Source organism: Colletotrichum orchidophilum (genome assembly GCF_001831195.1).
Source record: "Colletotrichum orchidophilum strain IMI 309357 chromosome Unknown Scaffold_15.1, whole genome shotgun sequence".
Lineage (NCBI taxonomy): Eukaryota > Fungi > Ascomycota > Sordariomycetes > Glomerellales > Glomerellaceae > Colletotrichum > Colletotrichum orchidophilum.
The window spans coordinates 59,924-80,294 of NW_019172971.1; the positions used below are offsets into that span (position 1 = coordinate 59,924).

Consider the following 20,371-nt stretch of genomic DNA (forward strand, 5'->3'; position numbering starts at 1 on the left):
CTTGTAAGGTACGCACCCGTCAATAGCCTCCGATCGTCTCCTTGCACCCACCATCTGAATCATGCCATCCGCGGGTTTTCCATCTTTCTGGCAACCTGGAAGGTCTACGGATACCTTACCTTACGGACACCTTACGAACTAATTGCAATGGAGGGCCCAGTTCTGGTTGACCTACTCGTGGAGAACCACGCGTGCGGCGTGCGGCGTGCGGCGTGCCCCCTTTTCCCCGTTTTACGTTATTGCGAGAAACACACACCCCTCGAGTAGCAAAATGCAAATTCCTGCCTCATCTCATCTCGTCGCCTACTCCGGCCTTTCTTCCCCGCCGTTCCTCAATCTCGCGCCCTTTCCAACCCAACCCAACCCACAGGACAGATACAATCCAATCTAAATCCCGATCAAACGCACGGCTTTGCGGCTTGCCTTTGCCACGCTGGCTGTATGGCTGCTGGTTGGTTGGCACGTTGGCTGCTGGGCCCGGGCTGGCGCATCTTGTCTCTGCCACGCCTCTCAAGGATGGTAGCTTCGGATCCTCGTCTCTTCTCAATATGCGCAATAATAACCTTTTTATCCCCTTTTCCTGTCTCATTGCCGCCAACTCGATGGAATGGATGTGCTGCTTCGCGCAAGAGCACCTTCATCTGCCTGGATTCCCATGACTTGAACGCTCCTCGGCCATCGTTCCAATTTACATTGCCGTGCCTCAGGATGGAGGACCAAGGTTGTCACCATTCATGGATGTCACCAAGCCCAGCATCGGCCCCATCCGGGAGATGATGGGACGAGAGACGAGACGTGGATACGCACGCAGCACAAACCCAACACAAGAGGGAGAAACCATCAGCGCTTACCTCTCATCGACCCTGCTTTGCTGGATCAGGACGAATCCCTGCCAACTGTGCCTCTAGTCGATCCTGGACTTCCCACATCAGGAAGAAGAACTTTGGAATATCCATTCCCACCTCAGCCAGTGCAATTGCTATTGCGGCCGCATTGCGTATTGCATATTGCGTTGGCTTCACCGCTCGAACCGATTCAGACTCACCGTTTACGCCTCGATGGTTCCCGTTTCTCCCCACCCTTGGACACCCTTGTTGTCAGGGCCAAGCACCCAAGATGCCGGACTGCATGGGTGGCCCGCCATTCACGTATTCATACCTTAGTGTCCGCCATCTCGCCAAACACCCCTCACCAACCCCGAGGCAGTCAATGCCGGAGTCAAGGGACTGCTGAGAACGTCATGGGGAATCGGGATAACTCCTCATCCCTCTCTCGTCAAAAGGCAAGGAAAGCTTTGAAGTTTTGAGCAATCTTGAAACAGTTCGCCGTACGGATAATCACGGTCGTCTCCTGGTGGATGTAGATCTGCCCAAGAAAGGGCGCACCATTCTTCCATTCAAGCATCCATCTTCCCTCCCTCGATACCTAAATCGGGCCAGCGAAGCCAACGCCAAAGCTTTCGCGCCCGCCAGCCATGGTCTATCTCTGCCCACCTCCGTTCCCTACACATGAGGAAACCCTTACGATGCCACCGTCTATTTGTCGGAGCTCATGCTGGTCTCTTCGTCGGAAATACCATCGCCAGCGTGGAGAGTCGTGCCATGCGTTCTGGTTTTCTTCTCTTCTGAGTCTGCAAGTCTTTCGTGCTACAGCTTTAGACGAACAGCCAGCCGGCTTCACGAGCCACATGAAGCAAATACGGAGCCAACACATGCTCCAACCGACCAGCAGGACTTCGCATGTTGTCATGAAATTTTCAGCGGCTGCCCTACCTTTACTGGAAGGCCTGAGGAACTGTAGAGAGCGACCAATACGAATTAACCTCCTTTGCGGGGTGGGCTAAGAATCGGTGCGAGATTGCAGATTTCCCTCCTCATGTCGGGCCGGAACACGCTGTACGACGCAATGGGGAACTGAGTTTGCTTCTGGAGCTAGCAACACTTGCATGGCATCACAGAGACGATGAGCAGAGTTCGTCGAGTCGTTGCCCTGCACGAGCGTCCTGACCTCCTGTCTTCCTGTCCTCCGTCCCCGCCATGTCACCCCTGTGTTACTGTCCCTTTCCCAGCCCTGCACATCCATCTGCCCTGTGGCCAATCTGCATCGGGCTGGTTCGAACGGAAATTGTCTAGCGCAAACGCCGGCTCCACTTCTTCTGTGGGGCACAGGCCTTCGATGGCGCGCCGCCAATCTGGATGCCCGATGTTTGCTGTTGGTTCTGCTGCTTATCCCCTGATGCCCCTACACTGTGTGACTGTGTAGATACTAACAATCTGACATGCCTTGCGAAATAGCCCTCAAGAATAGAAAAGTTTTGATTCGCAGCATTAAGATTTGCTTCCACGGCTTGTGCTACTTTGACAATACATTCGGATGTAAAAGAGTATTGGTAGTAATCTTCGAGTCTCCAAATGTCAATCTGACCGAACATGGAATACCAAGCTCTGCGTTCAATCTCAGCGAAGAATCATAGACCTTCTTTCCCACATATTCACTCTTTCTCCAAGAGATCATCGTGGTACACACTTGCAGATAGTGTCACAAGACGATAGGTAAAGTGCCCCGGACCATGATTCACCCCCCACCTCAGACAAGAGTTTGTGTCGCCCGTTGTTAACTTATTCCTTAAGTTTCAACTAAATGATGTAAAATAGCTCAACTCAATCATCGAATTTATTACCTTCCTAGGTCTTTTCCGTTGCTCAGAGCGCCTACCTATGATCGAGGAATGTCGAGGCTGGGGGACAACGAAGCTGTTGTGGACTGCAGCTTGTCGTCCATCAAAAATTGTCGGTTACAGTGCTGATACCAGCATTAATACTCATGTTGCATCTCAGTCTATATCGTCGCGCAGATATCTCGTCCAGAGCGAGATTTTTGCCGTGGTCATAAACGATGGCTTATACTGTTTTGTCAATCTTAGGGCGAGTTGAAATGCTTTGAACAAATCCATACCAGATGTGTGCCCGGGTAAAAGTGAAAAAATTTGGCATCAAGTTATCGTGAAAGCTTTGGAGACCATGACTGAGTTCTCGAACAAGGAACAAGCTCTAGTTGTGGCCCCAAGAATTCTCACGGCGAGTCTACATGAGCTCATTCAAGATACCCGTGGCTTAAAAGACGGGAAGCCCAGCGTCAACTCGGTGTGTGGCACGTGAGCAAGCCTCATTGCTCATCGAGGTGTGGCTCAAATCCACTTTACACGATGCACGGATCACCACCCCGCTGTTGCTCGTTGCCCTCCGCTGTAATCGAAGCGCAAGCCCGGTCGCTACGGTACCTAGTTAGAGGTAAAGGGCGTAGGCAGGCGCTGATGTGCACCGTCTGTCTGTCATGCGTTATCGATAACCAAAAATTTCTTTACCTCCGACCGCGTCGCGTCCCGCCTTTCATTCTTGACTCTCTTTCTTCCCTCCCCTCCATTCTGCCAAACAAGAGTTGAACGCCACCAGACAACCTCGCCCATCTTGAACGTATACGACCGACACATACCCTTTTTGACTTCCTGTCGAAAAAATCAGCCATCATGCGTTACGTTCTCGTCTCAGGCGGTGTCATCTCTGGAGTGGGCAAGGGCATCATCGCCTCTTCCACGGGTCTGGTGTGTATCCGAACCCCTGTTAAAATTTCCTTATCTGCGGGCTGTGACTTCACACTTGGCCTCTGCTACCCCAAGCCATTGGGGATGGCGGGGTGTTTTGCACTTTACAGTCATCACATGCATGCAATGCGTCCAGCCTCGATGATGCAGCATTGCTGACAGTTGTATGTTCTTGAATAGCTCCTCAAGACCCTGGGACTGCGTGTCACTAGCATCAAGATCGACCCGTACCTGTCGGTGAGTGAAACCACCCCTAAACATGGCCCTTTAAACCGTGTCCCGGTGACTGACGATGACATGCAGGTCGATGCTGGTCTTATGGCCCCCGCCGAGCACGGCGAATGCTTTGTGGTTCGTACTTCTGTAAACCTAGATGATTCTTCCTGGCCCCGGGAATAGGGGCAAGCGCCTCGCCCCCATCGCCCCGTATCTCGTCTTCCAAAAAGAGATATTGGTGGTCCATGGAACAGTCTTTGATATTGTGACTCAACGGAAAACGCTGACCATCATCAGTTGCACGATGGCATGGAGGTGGATCTCGGTAGGTGAACCTCCGGACGGCATCTGACCCATGGTTTCCTTTCCCCCCCTCTTCCCCGGGGGAACAGCTGTCGCCGTTCACGTCAATCGCAAATCTCTGACACCAAGGCTCGTAAACAGACCTGGGCAACTACGAGCGCTACCTCAACATCCGTCTGACGGGCGAGCACAACATCACTACCGGCAAGGTGTACAGGCATGTCATTGACAAGGAGCGCCGCGGCGATTACCTCGGAAAGACGGTTCAAGTGTATGTTTGGCCTTCATAAGTCTGCCGATGCCTTCGTGTTTGCTGACTGATGACAGCGTTCCCCACGTCACCGATGCGATTCAGGACTGGATTGAGCGTGTTGCCAAGATTCCCACAGACAACTCTGGCGAGGAGCCAGATGTCTGCATTATCGAGCTCGGGTACGTTTTACCAGGTTCTTCTACAAAATCACAAAGGCGTCCTTCAAAATGGTCTCTACGATTTGAGAACCCGTCGTTGTGCATGTCACTCGGTGGTTCAGAGGCTAATCTGTGACTACAGAGGTACCGTTGGTGATATCGAGAGCGTACGTTTTTCCAAAGATCAGCTTGGCCAAGCGGAAACTCCACTCGAAGCATTCTGACACTACATTTAGATGCCCTACGTCGAGGCATTGACTCAATGTTTGTGCTCTGAAATCCTCTGGCATTGGATCGATGCTGACTCCTGAAAGTGCGCCACAGAGCCGGAAGCGGCAACTTCATCCAGATCCACGTCTCTTACGTGCCCACCATTCACGGCGAGCAGAAGACGAAGCCCACACAGCATGCCGTGAAGACAGTCCGCAGCTACGGCCTGGTTCCCGATATGGTATGAATCCATGCCTATCGTAATCCGTTCTACTGCTAACGATTCGCTAGATCGCTTGCCGTTGTGAGCAGCCCCTCGAGGAGGCTACCATAAAGAAGATTGCCCTTCTCTGCCAAGTCGACATTCCTCAGGTCCTCGTCGTTCGCGACATGCCCACCATCTACCAGGTTCCCCTTCTCCTGGAGGAGCAGAACCTCATCCCCTGGCTGCGCAAGGCCGTCAACCTGGACGCCCTGTCCATCCCCCAGTCCCGCATTGCCGAGGGTGCGGCGCTGTGGAAGACCTGGGCCTCCGTTGTCAGCCGCCCTTACGATGGCGAGATCAATATCGCCCTCGTCGGCAAGTACGTCAAATCTCAGGACGCTTACCTGTCAGTCGTCAAGTCCCTGGAGCACTCGGCGATGCACCTGCGCAAGAAGCTCAACATTTGCTGGGTTGATGCGGAGCACCTCGAGGCCCAGGCCAAGTCTGCGGACCAGGCTCAGTACCACAAGGCGTGGCACGATGTGTGCACCGCCTCTGGTATCATCGTTCCCGGTGGCTTCGGTACAAGAGGTACCGAGGGTATGATGAAGGTCTCAAAGTGGGCGCGCGAGAACGGAACCCCGTTCCTCGGCGTCTGCCTCGGTTTCCAAACCGCCATCATCCAGTACGCCCGCGATTTCCTGAGCATCCCCAACGCCACCTCCGAGGAGTTTGACGCCCAGGCCGAGAACAAGGTCGTCATCTACATGCCCGAGATCAGCCGCGACAAGCTCGGCGGCACCATGCGCCTCGGCCTGCGCCCGACCGAGTTCCAGCCCGGCAGCGAGTGGTCCAAGCTGCGCGCCCTGTACGGTGAGGCCGACTCGGTGGAGGAGAGACACCGCCACCGTTACGAGGCCAACCCGGCCTTCGTCGAGAAGCTCTCCGAGGCCGGCTTGAACTTCATCGGCAAGGACGAGACGGGCGAGCGCATGGAGATCTTTGAGCTCCAGAACCACCCCTACTTTGTCGGAACCCAGTTCCACGCCGAGTACCAGTCCAAGGTGCTCAACCCCAGCGTACGTCCTTCCCCCCGCAATCCCTATCCCCCGCGTGAAATTAACAAGTAGGACAGAGACCTTACCTCGGCTTCGTCGCCGCCAGCGCGGGATGCCTCGACCGGGTCATCAAGGAGGAGCTAGCCGCCTCCAAGCAGACCAACGGCGTCAAGCACGTCGTGTGAGGATCTTCGTCCTCTCTTTATTCTTTTTCTTCTTACGCTATTCCTGAAAAGATGGATACACGATAAGAGAAAGTTTATTTCAAAGTAGACATGGTAGGGGCAGGCAAGGCATCAGAGAGACAACTGGTATCATGGTTTGAGGTGCAAACATCCTTTTTTTTTTTCTTCCCTCAAGCACTAGAGATTATATTGGGCTATCCAGAAATGAACCAACCAAACAACTCATGATTGAACGCGCGATTTATTAGATGGGGACTCTTGGGGCAGACGGCATTCTCGGCGGCGCGGGCGTTTTGTTCAAAAAAGATGATAAAAATCTGCATATTAGAATATTCTGGGTCACAAATACAAGGGGAATTGCTCTCAATTTCAATCTCGAGAGGCTTTTTGTCGCGAAACTTGCCTTGTATCGAAGCTGTCTGCTACGTGCTTTCTCACGTGGCCCTCACTCTCACAAAGTATATACACTGGACCTTTTCCCTCGTTCACTTTGGATTCATACAAGCCACCTTCTGTCCATTTTGTATGCTCATTGCTGTGGGTTCTCTAACTCGTTACACTTTTTTGGCAACATCTGTTGAAGATGGCTCGGGCAAGCTACTTAAACCAAGGAAACTTGCACTTGCCCTGCTCACCATATATTCCCCCCTTTCATCGAGGCTCTTGAGCTTTGGTGCTGGCTTGAGGAATACATTTTGCTGCGCCGTCGAGCACCCACGAATGCTGTAGAGATTCTGGATCGACCCAGAGAGGTTGGTGGAAGCAGCTCAGTCTAGCTCCAGACGAGAAGCTGGAGCTTTGAGTACCTTCTCCGAGTGTGATATTCAAGAAATGCTCCGAACAAAGCCGCTATTTTGATGGAACTGACTTTAACACCGGATGTGGTCAATCTTGCTACTGCCTGTCGTTTAATTATCAACATTATATCAGATGCAGCAGCCGTTTGATCTACGAAGGAACAACTCATGTGAATGCCGAGCCGGTTTTGCCAATGCATCTGCCGAAGTATGCACACGCTCTCGTCTGCATGCCAACTTTTGATGGATTGTTTTTCCAGCCAATGAAGGTCCGGCGCTTGTGTGATTGTTTGCGTATGATATCGACGCATCGCGCCATGGTCAGCTGCGCTCCTCAAAACATCAGTCATTCTCATATACCGCCATCTCTGTGGTAGAAATACGGCGCGATGCGGCGATTTATAGTACCGCCTTGGCGCGGTCGTGGGACTTTGTCTCTCTTGTTGTTGGTCGTCTAGATCACCACCACCCCGCAATGAGAATGAGGGGTGCATGCGGCGAAGCACGAGGGCTGTTGGAACGAAGGATGATGGCAAGGGGCGTCATCTCGCTTAGAGACCATTAGCTGGACTGCCAGATGTTCCCAAAAGGATTGTTTCGGTGGAGGAAATGCCGTCTCGGCGACGGCTAGGAGCTCGACTGTATTTGGTGCATAAGTTCTTGATATAAAAGTTGACGAGGAGGACCTCACTTACAACCTTGGTTTGGCAGCACAGCCATACATTCGAGCTTTGTGGATTGCGGAAAATTGTTGCAAGAGAGAAAAGAAACATTGGCCATGGAGAAACAAAATGCGGCGACAGAGCATCACATCGAGGCGACCACCTCCGCCTTGGACGATGAAAAGAGTAACAACCTAACACATCGCCATGCAAAAGAAGTCAATGTCCAGTCTGTGGCCCTCGCCGATGCCATCGCCAAGGACAAGCCCAATTTCAGGTCAAAGTCGCAGATGACGCTGTACGCGATGATGTGTCTCTGCGTTCTAAGTACGTGCTTCACATCCGGCATCTCTCTCTTTCTTTTGTTTGGGGAAATTGGCAACAGAAAGATGCAGGACACACAGCTGACTCTCCAATCACCAAAAAAAGACGGCATCATGAACGGCTACGACGGCTCCGTAATGTCCGCCATCAACGCAATGGACCCCTTCCAGGCCCGATTCCAAATCGGCCTCACGGGCGAGCTCAACGGTGCCGTCTTCTCCATCTACACCGTCGGCAATATCGTCGGCAGCCTGATGTGCGGGTACATCATGGACCGCTGGGGCCGCCGCGCCTGCATGTTCTCCGGCGGGTTCATGATCGTCCTGGGTTCCGTCCTGCAAGCGAGCAGCTACCAGCTTCCGCAGTTCTTTATAGGGAGGTTCATCGTCGGCACGGGGACGCCCATGTGCGCCACGTCTGCGCCTGTGTTCCTTGTCGAAATTGCGTATCCCACGTGGAGGGGGTTAGCTGGTGGGTTGTATAATGTCCTGGGGTGGTATATTGGCGCGAATCGTGAGTCTCGCCTCCTCGGATCATCATGTCGATAGTGGTTAGCTGACCGGCATTAGTGGCTGCATGGACATGCTACGGCACCAACTTTATCCCCAATGACTGGGCCTGGCGCATTCCCTATATCATCCAGCTCCTCCCGGCCACCATTGTCGTCTCGGTCGTCTGGTTCCTCCCGGAAAGCCCTCGCTGGCTCTGGTCGCAGGGCCACACCGACCGCGCGGCGGCGATCCTGACAAAGTACCACGGCGACGGGAACCCGCACTCGGCTCTTGTGAAGCTCGAGCTCGACGAGATCCGGCTGTCCCTGGAAGCCGAGCAGGAGCTCAACAACCACAACTGGAACTACAAGGTCCTGATCAACAACCGGCCCAACCTGTACCGCATGTGGCTCATCATGCTGGTAGCCGTCTTCTCGCAGTTTATTGGAGGCGCCGTAATCTCGTATTATCTGCCGGCCATGGTGCGGGGCGTGGGCATTACAGACTCGAGCCGGCAGTTGCTTCTCAACGGGATCAACACCGTCATTTCCTTTGTCAGCGGCATCTTTGGGTCCTTCTTCGTCGACAAGGTCGGTCGGCGGCCGCTGTTCCTCTGGGGCACCCTGCTCACGGGCCTGGTCTACATCCCGATCAACGTGCTGGCCGCGAGGGCGGAGCACAGCATCGCGGAGGGTACGTCGGTGCCCACGTCCCAGGCGTACGCCTTCATCGCCATGATCTTTTCGTACGGCATCTTTTGGGGCTTCTGCTGGACGCCGCTGCAGGCGCTGTACCCGGCCGAGATTCTCAACAACGAGATCCGCGCCAAGGGGATGGGCGCAAAGGGGTTCATCTCGGGTATCGCGAGCTTCATCAACACGTACGGGACCTCTGTGTCGATCAAGCATATTGGTTGGAAAACGTATACGATTTTCTTGGTTTTGCATTTTGTGCATCTTGGGCTCATGTACTTGTCTTGCGTGGAGACGAAGGAGCGCACGCTGGAGGAGCTCGAGGAGATCTTCAACGATCCCAAGCCGGTGAAGAGGAGTTTGCAGAAGACTACCGTGGTTGTTGACAGCGGGTTGGGTGTCAAGATCAAGGACGATGCTTGAGGGTTTCTGGTGCCAGTCGAATGGTCTAGCTCGCAAGGAACAATTTAGACAAGGACTTGAATACTCCATGATTGTAAGCCTAGTGTGGTACAATGTTTTCCTCACAGGAAGGTACCTAGAGTAATAGTAGGTTGTCCTCAGCTCTTTCGAAGTCAAACTGCCTGTCCCTTCCGCCGCTTCCACCACCTTCGAATGCCTAGTGCTTAATCCCTCAGGTCAGATCAAGTACCTGGAGGCGCCTCGATCAGGTCTATGGGTCGTTTCTCTCTCGAATCTTTCAGTAACGATGAGAAGCCCTGGCGCAGTGGTAAAGGCTGCTCAACCTCCACCAAACATGAAAGACAAGTGGTCCCCGGTCGTTTTTGAGTTTTAGAGATCCAAGGCTTGAGTCCACGTTTGCTCTTTTTTTCTCCGTATCGGAATGGCCCCTCAGTCAGGGGGCTCAACAGTGCCCACCTCTGCCCTAGGTTGGAGATGAAGATATACGGTCAATAGGGCGACGAAGAGTCCGAATTAATTAATTCAGCATAAAAAGGCAGAGGGAGGTTGATGCCGCGAGCCCGATCTCAACATTCAACTCAACTTCCAACCCATACAGGCCACGGAGGTGTTCCCGTTGGGCGCGTAGACTAGGCGGCCGAATTGGAGTTCCATTCCGGCATCGTCTTGAATGCTTCTTTTCCATTGCTGGATCAATATGATACTCGAGGAGCGTCCTCGAATGGGCCCTTAAAGTTGTGCAATAATTACTCAGACTCTTCCCAGATTCAATTATGCCCCTTCTTCTCGTCATTGGAATGGAGAGTAAATCATTGGAATCCTTTTGTAGATGCTGGGCGGCTGGAAGGATATGAATTTCGCTTTCGGAATTAACATAATCTCAAGCTAAGACCAGCCTCGGACAGTCTTGTTCCTAGAAGACGCTCAAATAGTTCCGTCAGACCTAGACGGATTTACTTAGTCCGCGTTGCTAGAACCCGTTCCGCAGGCGTCTAGTCCTTTAGATTATACCTACTAATTAAGTAAGACTTGCGTCGTCGCCTTGCGTAATACTTTGAGTAGAAAGTTGGCTATGAATCGTGGCTGCACGGCAAGCTTTAGCCTGACACAGCCAGCCATCTCGTATTAAGTAATGATGTGAGATGAACGCTTTCCGCTGTGCGATTTACTATGGTGGTATGGATAAGTTTAAACCCCTGCCCCGGTACCAACCCACAGACAGGGATGGATGAACTTCCCAGTCTTGTCGTTAGCAGAAAATAGCTGATACAACTAGCAAACGTTTAAATATATTAATTTCTATACTCAACCCAGTATTTGATGCACCTATATACTGCTAGCTTCACAAATATATAGGAGATAGAAGTTAGAATACGGGAAATAGTTAATCGCTGCTAATTTATAGGGCGATTATAAACGAAGCTCTCGGACCAGTCAAAAGACGATGGGTGATGGCAGTGGCCGCGCCCTATCGGTATCTATAGGGGTGTTAAACTTTGGCCTGATACCATAGTATGCCTTTTAGAATAGTTTGAGCTCCATGGTCCATCCGTTCCTCATGTTCCCAAAACCACGATCAAAATGAGGACAGTGATCTGAGAAGAATGATTAGAAGTCCCTCTCAGGTATATAAAGAACACACGTCCTTGGCTTTGCAAATGCCTTGCGATAAGTATTTCTCAACGCTTCTCAAGTCACGTATCTGAACACCTTTCCGCTGTCAACGTCTTTCCCAGCAAGCTTTTCTTCAGCGCTATCAAAATGCAATTCTCTTCAGTCTTCGCGACGCTGACGCTCGCTGTTGTTGTCACAGCTCTCCCCGGAGGCGATGGTTGCCGCGTCGTGACCGCAGCCTCTGGGACCACCTGCAAACAGTCGAGCAACGGCTTAACGTGCGGCGACTTCATGGCGTCATGCGGAGTTGGCCAGTGGGTTAAGAAGTTGGATAACTCGCCGCAATGTGAGAGAAAGAAGTTGGATACGCCTTGTACCGGATCGTGGAAGTGCTGCACCAAATAGATGGTCTTGCTTAACAGAAGTGAAGAGAGAATAAAAGGCAAGTCTAACGATACCAATGACTCAACTGCATATGTACATATCATACTGGAACACTCCGCTAATAGGTTGGGTCCCGCGATATTAGGCCAATCATATCTGTAAATTTGAGAAGTTGATTGTCCAAAGTATATATGGCGGCCGGGCTGGCATTGAAGGAAAGACGCTCATTCAGGCATAGATGTAGAATTTGATTATTCTTTTGTCTACAGGGATGGGGATGGTCAAGTCGTTCAAGTCCGACAACCGCTATTTCTTTTGCTTCTGGCGTCGTTTCGTACGGTGGAGTTTTGGTGACCGCGCGATTTTACTAGCCTACCTACCAAACGGGCAACCTCACTCAACCTCATAGAATTAAAGCTACAGGTGCAGAAGATGGCCAAAAAAACTATATCTACAACACGGCCGTGATCATCGGTAATATCGTTGCTGCCTGTGACTTTGGAAGTAGAAAATGGGCACTAGGGATTGATAAACACACTCACTATCTTAGCGGCTTTATAAGCTCGCTAAGAGATCCTTCGCCGCAACTAAGCGTGGCCACATAAACCATGCACCTACCTACTAAGATCTCAAGTGACCGCATGACGACCCTTGATTGAAATTCTCTCTTGTATTACCCATAGGAAGAGGTTTGCACACATACAAGCTTCGGAAAGAAATACACAAAGCTCTTTAGTCTGCTACGAAGATGGATTCAATATATGTGAGTCGGCTGAGAAGCCGGCGTATCAGAATCCTGGTTCTGCAGCCTGGTCCCGACACTGGCCCCATGCGTCTCGGGCTTCAGGAAGTCAGCATCGACGACCCTCCAGCTTTCGAAGCGCTGTCGTATGTCTGGGGAGATCCATCACAAGTCCAAGAGATCGAATGCTTGGGATACACGGTCCCGATTACTCAGAATCTTTTCGATGCTCTTCGGCACTTCCGGCGTCCGGACCGAGCGCTGTTGATATGGGCAGATGCCCTATGCATTAACCAGGACGATATGGATGAGAGGGCCGAGCAGGTACAGCTCATGAGGGAAATCTATTCGCGAGCTAAGAGGGTTGTCGTTTGGTTAGGCCTCGATGACAAGGGTCAAGCTTCCCGTGCGATGTCTCTGATCGAGACGATTCATCAAGCCTGCAACGACCACGCACTCGCTAAGAATATTGAGTTATTGAGTATGGCTCACTTCACGCCGGCGACACAAGCACTGGAAGGGCTCGCAGGAGTCTCGATTGAGAACATTACCGCGGTCGCTGAGCGTTCGGGCAAGGCAGAACCGACATCAGAAGACTGGGAAGCGCTGGGATGGCTGCTGTCTCGACCTTGGTTCACGCGAGTCTGGTGCGTGCAAGAAATTGTCCTGGCCCGTTTGTCAAGAATCTATGTTGGTTCTGGATGTTTGGACTGGGTCAAGTTGGGAGTAACGACTGCCTGGCTCAGTGAGCAGCATCTCGCGAACGATTACGATGTACCACCCGAGATTGAGGGTCTGCCATTTGATAATGCGCATGCAATGTTCGACACAAGCGAGATTTCAGATTCAACCTTCTTGGAGGTTCTGATTGCCTTTCGAGATCACCATGCCACGAACTTGAGGGATAAAGTTTACGGGCTGCTGGGACTCATGAGCCCAGAGAACCTTGAACTTTTCCCTAGCGTAGACTACCGGAAAAGCTTGGCTGAGGTTTACGTTGATGTTGTGGTTACCGCGGTCAGGGGCAGTCAAACATTGTCTGCTTTGTGTTATGTCCAACACGGAGTCGAGTATCAGCAGACCGAAATGTCTTCTTGGGTACCAAGGTGGGACGTAAGTGGTGATGTTCTCAGCATTCTTGACAGTCTATCCGTAACAGCCTGGAAAGACGGAGACAAGCATGGTCTGCCAGGTCTGAAGGAATTTACTCCTTCATCGGATGGGAAGGTCTCCGTGTCTGGCGTCAGATTCGATACCATTGCTTGGATTACCCGCGCTCTCGATGTTCGAGACTTTAGAGAACATGTCACAACGTCTGCAGCATCACTTCACCCAATACTCGATTTATGGACCCGTGCTTCCTCGAGAAACTCTTATCCGGGATACCCTCAGTATGAAAACTCGCTCATGGCGGTGTCGATGATGGCACTTACGCTGACTGCCGGGCTTACCGATGGCTACGAGCGCGTCGAGCTCAAATCATCTGACGACTGCGAGCGATTTCACGCAGACTACCTCAACTACGTCCACAAACTGTTTAAAATTGCTGGCCAAAAGTCTTCTACGTTCGAGCCTCTGGATATCGCGCACTGGGACGGCAACGCCTCACGGTTCAGAATTGCAGCGTCCCGCGCTTGTGACCAGCGGCGGGTGTTCGAGACAAAAAGTGGTTATTATGGGCTGGCACCAGCTTGCACAAGAGAAGGAGATGTGGTCGTGATGTTGTATGGTGGTCCGATTCCGTTCGCCCTAAGAAAAGTTGACAACGGATGGTTGCTTTTGGGCGATTGTTTTATCGACCCGCTCATGCCAGAGGCACCCGACGAAAAGATCCGAGCAAGGTTTGGCGAGGAAGAAGTCTTTGTGCTTCTCTGAAGACAAACCATGATGAGCGCAGGGTTCTGTCAACACATCGTGGGTCAACATCATGATGCTGCTCATTTCCGCTTCGAATAGTTTGAGGCCTGCGTAGTTCCCCTCAATCGAGAACTACCGAGGTGGAGCTCGCTGTGCTGTGCCGCCGGGCTGCGTATCGTGCCCCAACGAGTTGCACACGAGCGATTACATCATTTTTGGTGTTAAGAGCTTTGTTTGAAGAAACCTGTTGGCCGACACGATCTTAGACCACGCGTATTGGTCGACACCACGAAATTTTATTTCCGGGCCGTGGGAGAGGGATCTTTGGAAAGCGGAGGTACTCACATAAAGTCGGGGAAATCCCAACGAACCCCTCCTAGACGTCGTGGAGTTATTTTACCTCGCGACGGAGAAATTTAAAACATTATTTTTTAGAAGAAGCAAAGCGAAGAAGCTAGTTGGAAATGCACGCCATGTCAGAACCACCTGAGATCGTCATCCCACAGGACGATGCAGGGTCCAGTGTGCTCCAAGAAAGCTGGAGCTTTCTCGACGATGTGAGAGTAAGTTATCGCATTAGGCAATTTACCCAATTAGGTGGATGGTGTTGATTTATCTGACCAACATTGCAGCGACGTTTTGAGACGACCCAGCCAGAGGTTTACGCAGCATTTATCCAGGCCCTGAGTAGCTTCCATACCGCCACGCAGAAAACTGCCGGCAACTCTGAGGGGTTGCTCTTTGAAACTCACGAGACAGTGAAAGCGCTGCTTCATGGGCACCAGGACTTGTTGGAGAGGTTTGAGAGCAGTCTTCCACAGGATTATCTCAATCGGAGGCGTGAAGCATCATCAGCAGCGAGGCACAGCTAGTATTGTTCAACGAAAGATTGTCTTCTTTGACCCTTTAGTGTCTCCTTTTCGCTGATCATTGAAATAGAAATGTCGGTGCTTGGGCTTGAATTTGAATATGTTTTGGCTATACCGTCTCTGGCGGGTCTCTGGTGAAAACTGTTCATACATCCGAGCCATATTACCTCATCGTCTAGAGCAGATTTTGGGTATCTCCCCAGCTGAGGTTCAGCACATGCGAAGGGAGCCTTCTTTCGCACAGAACCCCAACTCTCCGCTAAAGAAGGGAGTCCAAAGTCTTGACGAGGTACTACGCAACAAGGAGGAAAAAAAAGACCAATAGAAGGGTTATACAATGGAGAGCACCAACTTGTTTCATAGTCCGTCCATTGGGCATCCATGAAGCTCATAATCGTCATCGCGTTCCGCATCGTGACCAACTGTGAAAGCATTTCCAATATCAGGCCACATTGGAGAAACGTCATCTGACAAGCCAGAGCCGGCCGGCCAACCTGTGCTTACATGCATCCGGGTAAATGGAGGCCTCCAGTACACCAACATCCTGGGGTTCTGCGCATTTCCGGTCGACGAACTTGGAGCCGGATCCTTTTCGCGGTGCTCAATCCGTTGGTCTCCTGTACAGCATTCATTTTTCACCCCAACACCCCAACTTTGACGCTTCCAAGCTCTTCCCATCGGCTTGCCTCGACTGGCGGAGATCCTCCGCACACTCCAACCTCCGTAGACATTCATTCAACCAACCGCATCTCTTCGATGACGCTGACCCCGCAACATTCAAGTGCTCTTGGCGCATTTCCCCTCTTTCTAGAAAAAGCCAAAAAACACCTAGAGTTCTCAAACTTGTGAGACATCGCAGCCGGCTATATTCCTCGATCTGATTGGGTCTAGGAAGATCCCTGCGACATTGGTCAATTCTTCTCGCTGTCAGCAACACTCTGCACCGGGCTCGTACGGGAATTTATAACACCATCCAATCGCGGGCCTTCTAGACAACCCCAGGTTCTAGCGTCCGCAGTCTGGGGTTGCGGGGATGGTGGGGTTGAATCCGAAGGTTCTTGATATCCACACGACTCGAACCATCAGAGATCAGCGAGGTTATGTAGCCATGAATGCCAATGCCGGGCCTTTCCAAAGGGCTGGTTCGGATGGAATGTCATGCCGGTCATCTGATGGACCCGACTACTTCGTGTCTGCTATGCCTCTATATAGACCAGCCGGCAACCCTCTCGGTTCCAGAAACGGTGCCCTCTGCTGATCGCTGCACCACACTTTGCATTCTCGATTCACTTTCCTTCTAGGCATTCACTTAGCCAGAATCGTAAGGCAGTTTTCTGGTCTGTCTTGATCTCCATGTCCATTGTGATGGAAGGGTAAGCACTTTCTTGCCTTAGCTTTGTCCCGTAGCAGAGGGGTAATGTTAATCCGTCCAAGATACGATGTCATTCTAATCAACAACTTCTTCGCCTATCCGGAGTTCCAAAAGAAGTACGGCAGTTGGTATGGGGGAAAAATTGGCTACCAAGTTTCTGGCCCGTGGCAAACGGGCCTCACGATGGCTTCCACGGTTGGTGCCATCTTTGGTCAGCTTCTGTAACATCTTTGATTGGGACAACTGACTAATACCAAACAGGCGGCTTGATGAATGGATACTTTGCATCCAAGTACGGCTATCGATGGGTCATGATTGGCGCCATGTTGTTCCTGAACTGCTTCATCTTTGTCGTCTTCTTTGCACACTCTGCCGCCATGCTTTTGATTGGACAAATCCTTTGCGGCCTTTCTTGGGGTGTTTTCGCAACTCTCAGTCCGGCCTATGGTAAGTTTAATCACTGAAACCTGGTCATTCGCTGCTGAACGGACACGTCTTAGCTTCCGAAGTCTGTCCTACTAACCTTCGAGGATATATGACTACCTATGTGCGTTGTCACTAGAGGTCGCTACAAAGTTCTTTGCAACTAAACCCGCTTCAGGTCAACCTTTGCTGGGCGACCGGTCAGCTTATTGCTGCTGGCGTGCTCCGTGGGTGTCTTAGCATTGAAGGAGAAATGGCCTATCGAATCCCCTTTGCAATTCAATGGGTAAGTTTGGCCTGAGAGTCTATCTTCTAGCCTTTTGACCCGCATCAACTAACACAACAAGCTATGGCCTATCCCTTTGATAGTCGTTTCATATCTTGCACCCGAAAGTCCATGGTATCTAGTTCGAAAAGACCGCCTCGAAGACGCCAGGAGGGCCATCGAGAGGCTCAGCGGCGACAAGACTCAAGACCAAATCAGTGCTCAGTTGGCAATGGTGGTTCACACGACCAAGGTCGAGGAGGGAGTGACTGGCGGTGTGACATACCTCGATTGCTTCAGTGGCATTGACCGCCGACGCACAGAGATCTGCTGCGTTGCATTTGCAGGACAAGTCATGTCTGGGAGCAGCTTTGCTTATACCCCGACGTATTTTTTCACCACTGCTGGAATGAAAACGGCGAATGCGTTTGAACTGAGCTTGGGGGCAAAGGGCATGGCCTTTATTGGGACTGTTCTGTAAGGAAGAACCTTCTGTTTCGAAACCCTACGACTCGGACTCGGACTGACTTTGACTGTTGAGATCATGGTGGCTCATCACTCACTGGGGACGTCGTGCCATATATGTTACAGGGATCGGAGCTCTCACCGTCATTTTGTTCATCATAGGCATTCTTGATATATCAGCTGGCGAGAAAGGCCTTTGGCCTTCTGGTGGTCTCTGCGTGCTGTGGCTTTTTACTTATGTAAGTCTAACCCTCAGACGCATTTGTACACAGACTGCCAAAGCCTAGGAGATGATGCTAACGATATTAGTCCCTTACCATTGGTCCAATTACTGTGAGTCGCCCGACACCCAAAGATTTCCAGCATGCATGATACTCCGGCCACAGCCAGAGTAATGCTAATAGATGGGACAGTATAGCATCATCAGCGAGACTTCGTCGGTTCGACTCCGCCCACTGACTGTCGTGCTGTCGAGAAATGCTTATCAGCTTGTCAACATCGTTTCACAAGTCCTTCAGACCTATATGATGTGAGTGTTGTTTCAATGCCCCTGCTCAATGAATCGAAATCAGGGACAAGAAGCCGACCGATGCAAAGGAACCCTACGGAGTGGAATTTGAGAGGTAAAGCAGGCTTCTTCTGGGCAGCCACCGCTGGGATCATCTTCGTGTGGTCATTCTTCCGCCTGCCCGAGTGTAAAGGCCGTACGTATGAGGAATTGGACATGTTATTTGCCAGAGAGGTCCAGGCCAGAGAATTTGCAAAGGCTCATGTAGATGCTTACGAAGGTTCGGATCATATTGAAGATGTGACGGATGCAACACCGCGGAAGGATGAGCTCTGAACTACGCGCTTTGCTATGATAACATGAGATGATCCACTCATTCGCTGCTAATGATGCAAAATACCTTCCAGCTGGCTTATGGAAAATTAAAAAAAAAAAAAATTAACTAGAGCTTACAAAGGCTTCTGCCCAGTGACAACAATGAAGTCGAAGATGGGGTGAACATCTCTTTTGCGCACCGCCGCCCGTACTCCAGCATTAAGGACAGTGACCTCCTCTAGGGACCATCCCAAAACATCCTTGAACAGTGCGGCGGTAAATGCCTCTACCCCTTCCACGAAATTCACACCCATCAGTGTGCCAACCTCCTTTAATCTAGCGTCTTTGGGCCAGCTGCCAATAGGCAGCTTGAATCTCTGCTCGCCGACCTTTTGGAAGCCGGCCTCTTCAGTCCACCGCCTAAAGGACGGAGCCGGGTCCATGGTCCGTCCAATCTTCTCACAGGCTTCCATGAGTCCATCCATCATTTGGACCATGGCGTTGTCAGGTTTGAGGGAGCCGTCTTCGGAGTACAGAGTGTTTGCGGATTCTTGGAACTCGACCCAACCGCCAGGTTTCAGGTTCTCATAAATTTGGTGCACGAGCCGAGGCCAGTCTTTGATAGAACCTGCCATGTAGCGACAGTGAATGTAGTCGTACTGCTCTGGCTCCGCCCAGTCTAGTTCAACGTCGTCGATGATGAATTTGACATTCGGCGGCACCCATTGAGGCTGAATGGGACTGAGGTCGTTTCCGACAATGACCTCGGCCTCGGGGTGTTCGTCTCCAAACTGAATGGGCCATATTCCCGTGCCGGTGCCAATGTCGAGAACTTTCAGACCCTCGGTTTTGATCGGCGCAAGGTATAGACGATCATTCATCAACCTCAAGAAAACATGGTGGATCATGTCCAGCCGATCCTGTTCCTCCTCGTCGTTAGGGAAATTATAAGCACCGGACTGGTAGCCATGGTACCGGCGACCGTGTTTCCATTCATAAGACGACGTGACCGACTTGAGCGAGGTGCTGGCTCGAGAAGCCTCGTCGCCACCCCAAGACGAGTCGTTTTCTTCCCGATCGACTTCTACCTCCACTTCCGGAGCGGGCCGCTCGATCTCGGGCTCGGGCTCGGCTTCAGCCCCGGCTCCAAGTCGGGGGCTAGCCGGAGTCGAAGCGGCAGGAGTTGGAGTTGGTTCCGCCATTTCCTCGTCGTTAGCGATGGTGACTGTGAAGGACGAAATTCGACAGTAAAGAAGCTTTGAGTGACTCGGGAGTGTAAGGTGATCCGGGTACTCGGTAACGCTTCGTGGAGAAATGAGGGAAGGTGAGGAAGAAAAAGAAGAAAGCAACGCTGTTCTTCCACGTTCAGTCTCAGTCTCGAACCCGCTGCGGGGCACCATGGAAGATGGTGTGGCACCCGACCAGGGCATCGCGGGCCTGTAAGCTGAAGACCTGCGACGTCGGCTGTAATCTCGCAGGAGCGCATAAAGTGGATCGTCTGGTTTCTCCCGACTCTGAGAGGTCGAGTGACTGCCGATTTGCCGTGCTAAGTTCAGACTAGGGTCGCTGACGACAAGGATGCTCGTGGCGCAACGTCCCATTAACGGCTGACCGTTGATAACCTTATGGAAATGATCGGCAAAGTTGGCATGGCGCGGAGATCATCTTTTGAGCTTCTTGGGGAACGGCTTGAACCAATCCAATTACGTCCTGTTCTGGGCTATATCCTTAAAGAAGCCCGGGAATCTTCAGACGAAATCAAGCAGAAGAAAGCACAGGGCAGACAAGTCATCGAGCTGACAAGACGATGAGTCCAATTCTCAAGAGGAGATTGATGAGGCAAAAGATGCAGTGTAGATTTGCATCTGACTGAAGGTAAAACGGTGGGATAGATTCAACTCAACATAACATACTCTGAGATCGTAACAAGTTGTTAAAAATACGCTCTCATTGGACCGAGAGTATCATCCAGCGAGAGA

At 51.5% G+C, this 20,371-nt stretch overlaps 8 protein-coding genes across 8 annotated transcripts; 7 read left to right on the forward strand and 1 right to left on the reverse strand.

Moving 5' to 3' along the window:
• Positions 1-516: 516 nt before the first annotated feature.
• Positions 517-777, forward strand: CORC01_02585 (uncharacterized protein; the record flags this gene model as incomplete). The annotated part of the gene is made up of 1 exon (XM_022614235.1): positions 517-777. One exon carries the CDS (start codon positions 517-519, stop codon positions 775-777), a length of 261 nt encoding a protein of 86 aa, XP_022479148.1.
• A 2,749-nt stretch (positions 778-3,526) lies between these two features.
• CORC01_02586 (CTP synthase) lies at positions 3,527-6,189 on the forward strand (the record flags this gene model as incomplete). Its single annotated transcript, XM_022614236.1, has 11 exons — positions 3,527-3,601; positions 3,782-3,838; positions 3,905-3,952; positions 4,115-4,142; positions 4,262-4,391; positions 4,448-4,552; positions 4,674-4,698; positions 4,768-4,795; positions 4,846-4,982; positions 5,033-6,025; positions 6,082-6,189. 11 exons carry the CDS (start codon positions 3,527-3,529, stop codon positions 6,187-6,189), a joined length of 1,734 nt encoding a protein of 577 aa, XP_022479149.1.
• Positions 6,190-7,764: 1,575 nt separating this feature from the next.
• CORC01_02587 (uncharacterized protein) lies at positions 7,765-9,578 on the forward strand (the record flags this gene model as incomplete). Its single annotated transcript, XM_022614237.1, has 3 exons — positions 7,765-7,975; positions 8,078-8,485; positions 8,542-9,578. The coding sequence occupies 3 exons, from the start codon at positions 7,765-7,767 to the stop codon at positions 9,576-9,578; spliced, it is 1,656 nt and encodes a 551-aa protein (XP_022479150.1).
• Positions 9,579-11,339: 1,761 nt separating this feature from the next.
• Positions 11,340-11,597, forward strand: CORC01_02588 (uncharacterized protein; the record flags this gene model as incomplete). The annotated part of the gene is made up of 1 exon (XM_022614238.1): positions 11,340-11,597. One exon carries the CDS (start codon positions 11,340-11,342, stop codon positions 11,595-11,597), a length of 258 nt encoding a protein of 85 aa, XP_022479151.1.
• A 727-nt stretch (positions 11,598-12,324) lies between these two features.
• On the forward strand, positions 12,325-14,193 carry CORC01_02589 (heterokaryon incompatibility protein; the record flags this gene model as incomplete). The annotated part of the gene is made up of 1 exon (XM_022614239.1): positions 12,325-14,193. One exon carries the CDS (start codon positions 12,325-12,327, stop codon positions 14,191-14,193), a length of 1,869 nt encoding a protein of 622 aa, XP_022479152.1.
• A 446-nt stretch (positions 14,194-14,639) lies between these two features.
• On the forward strand, positions 14,640-15,047 carry CORC01_02590 (uncharacterized protein; the record flags this gene model as incomplete). The annotated part of the gene is made up of 2 exons (XM_022614240.1): positions 14,640-14,738; positions 14,808-15,047. The coding sequence occupies 2 exons, from the start codon at positions 14,640-14,642 to the stop codon at positions 15,045-15,047; spliced, it is 339 nt and encodes a 112-aa protein (XP_022479153.1).
• Positions 15,048-16,599: 1,552 nt separating this feature from the next.
• On the forward strand, positions 16,600-18,413 carry CORC01_02591 (general alpha-glucoside permease; the record flags this gene model as incomplete). The annotated part of the gene is made up of 9 exons (XM_022614241.1): positions 16,600-16,627; positions 16,678-16,863; positions 16,917-16,963; positions 17,018-17,125; positions 17,187-17,581; positions 17,646-17,808; positions 17,879-17,902; positions 17,983-18,098; positions 18,167-18,413. 9 exons carry the CDS (start codon positions 16,600-16,602, stop codon positions 18,411-18,413), a joined length of 1,314 nt encoding a protein of 437 aa, XP_022479154.1.
• Positions 18,414-18,526: 113 nt separating this feature from the next.
• Positions 18,527-19,594, reverse strand: CORC01_02592 (uncharacterized protein; the record flags this gene model as incomplete). Its single annotated transcript, XM_022614242.1, has 1 exon — positions 18,527-19,594. One exon carries the CDS (start codon positions 19,592-19,594, stop codon positions 18,527-18,529), a length of 1,068 nt encoding a protein of 355 aa, XP_022479155.1.
• Between the last annotated feature and the right edge of the window lie 777 nt (positions 19,595-20,371).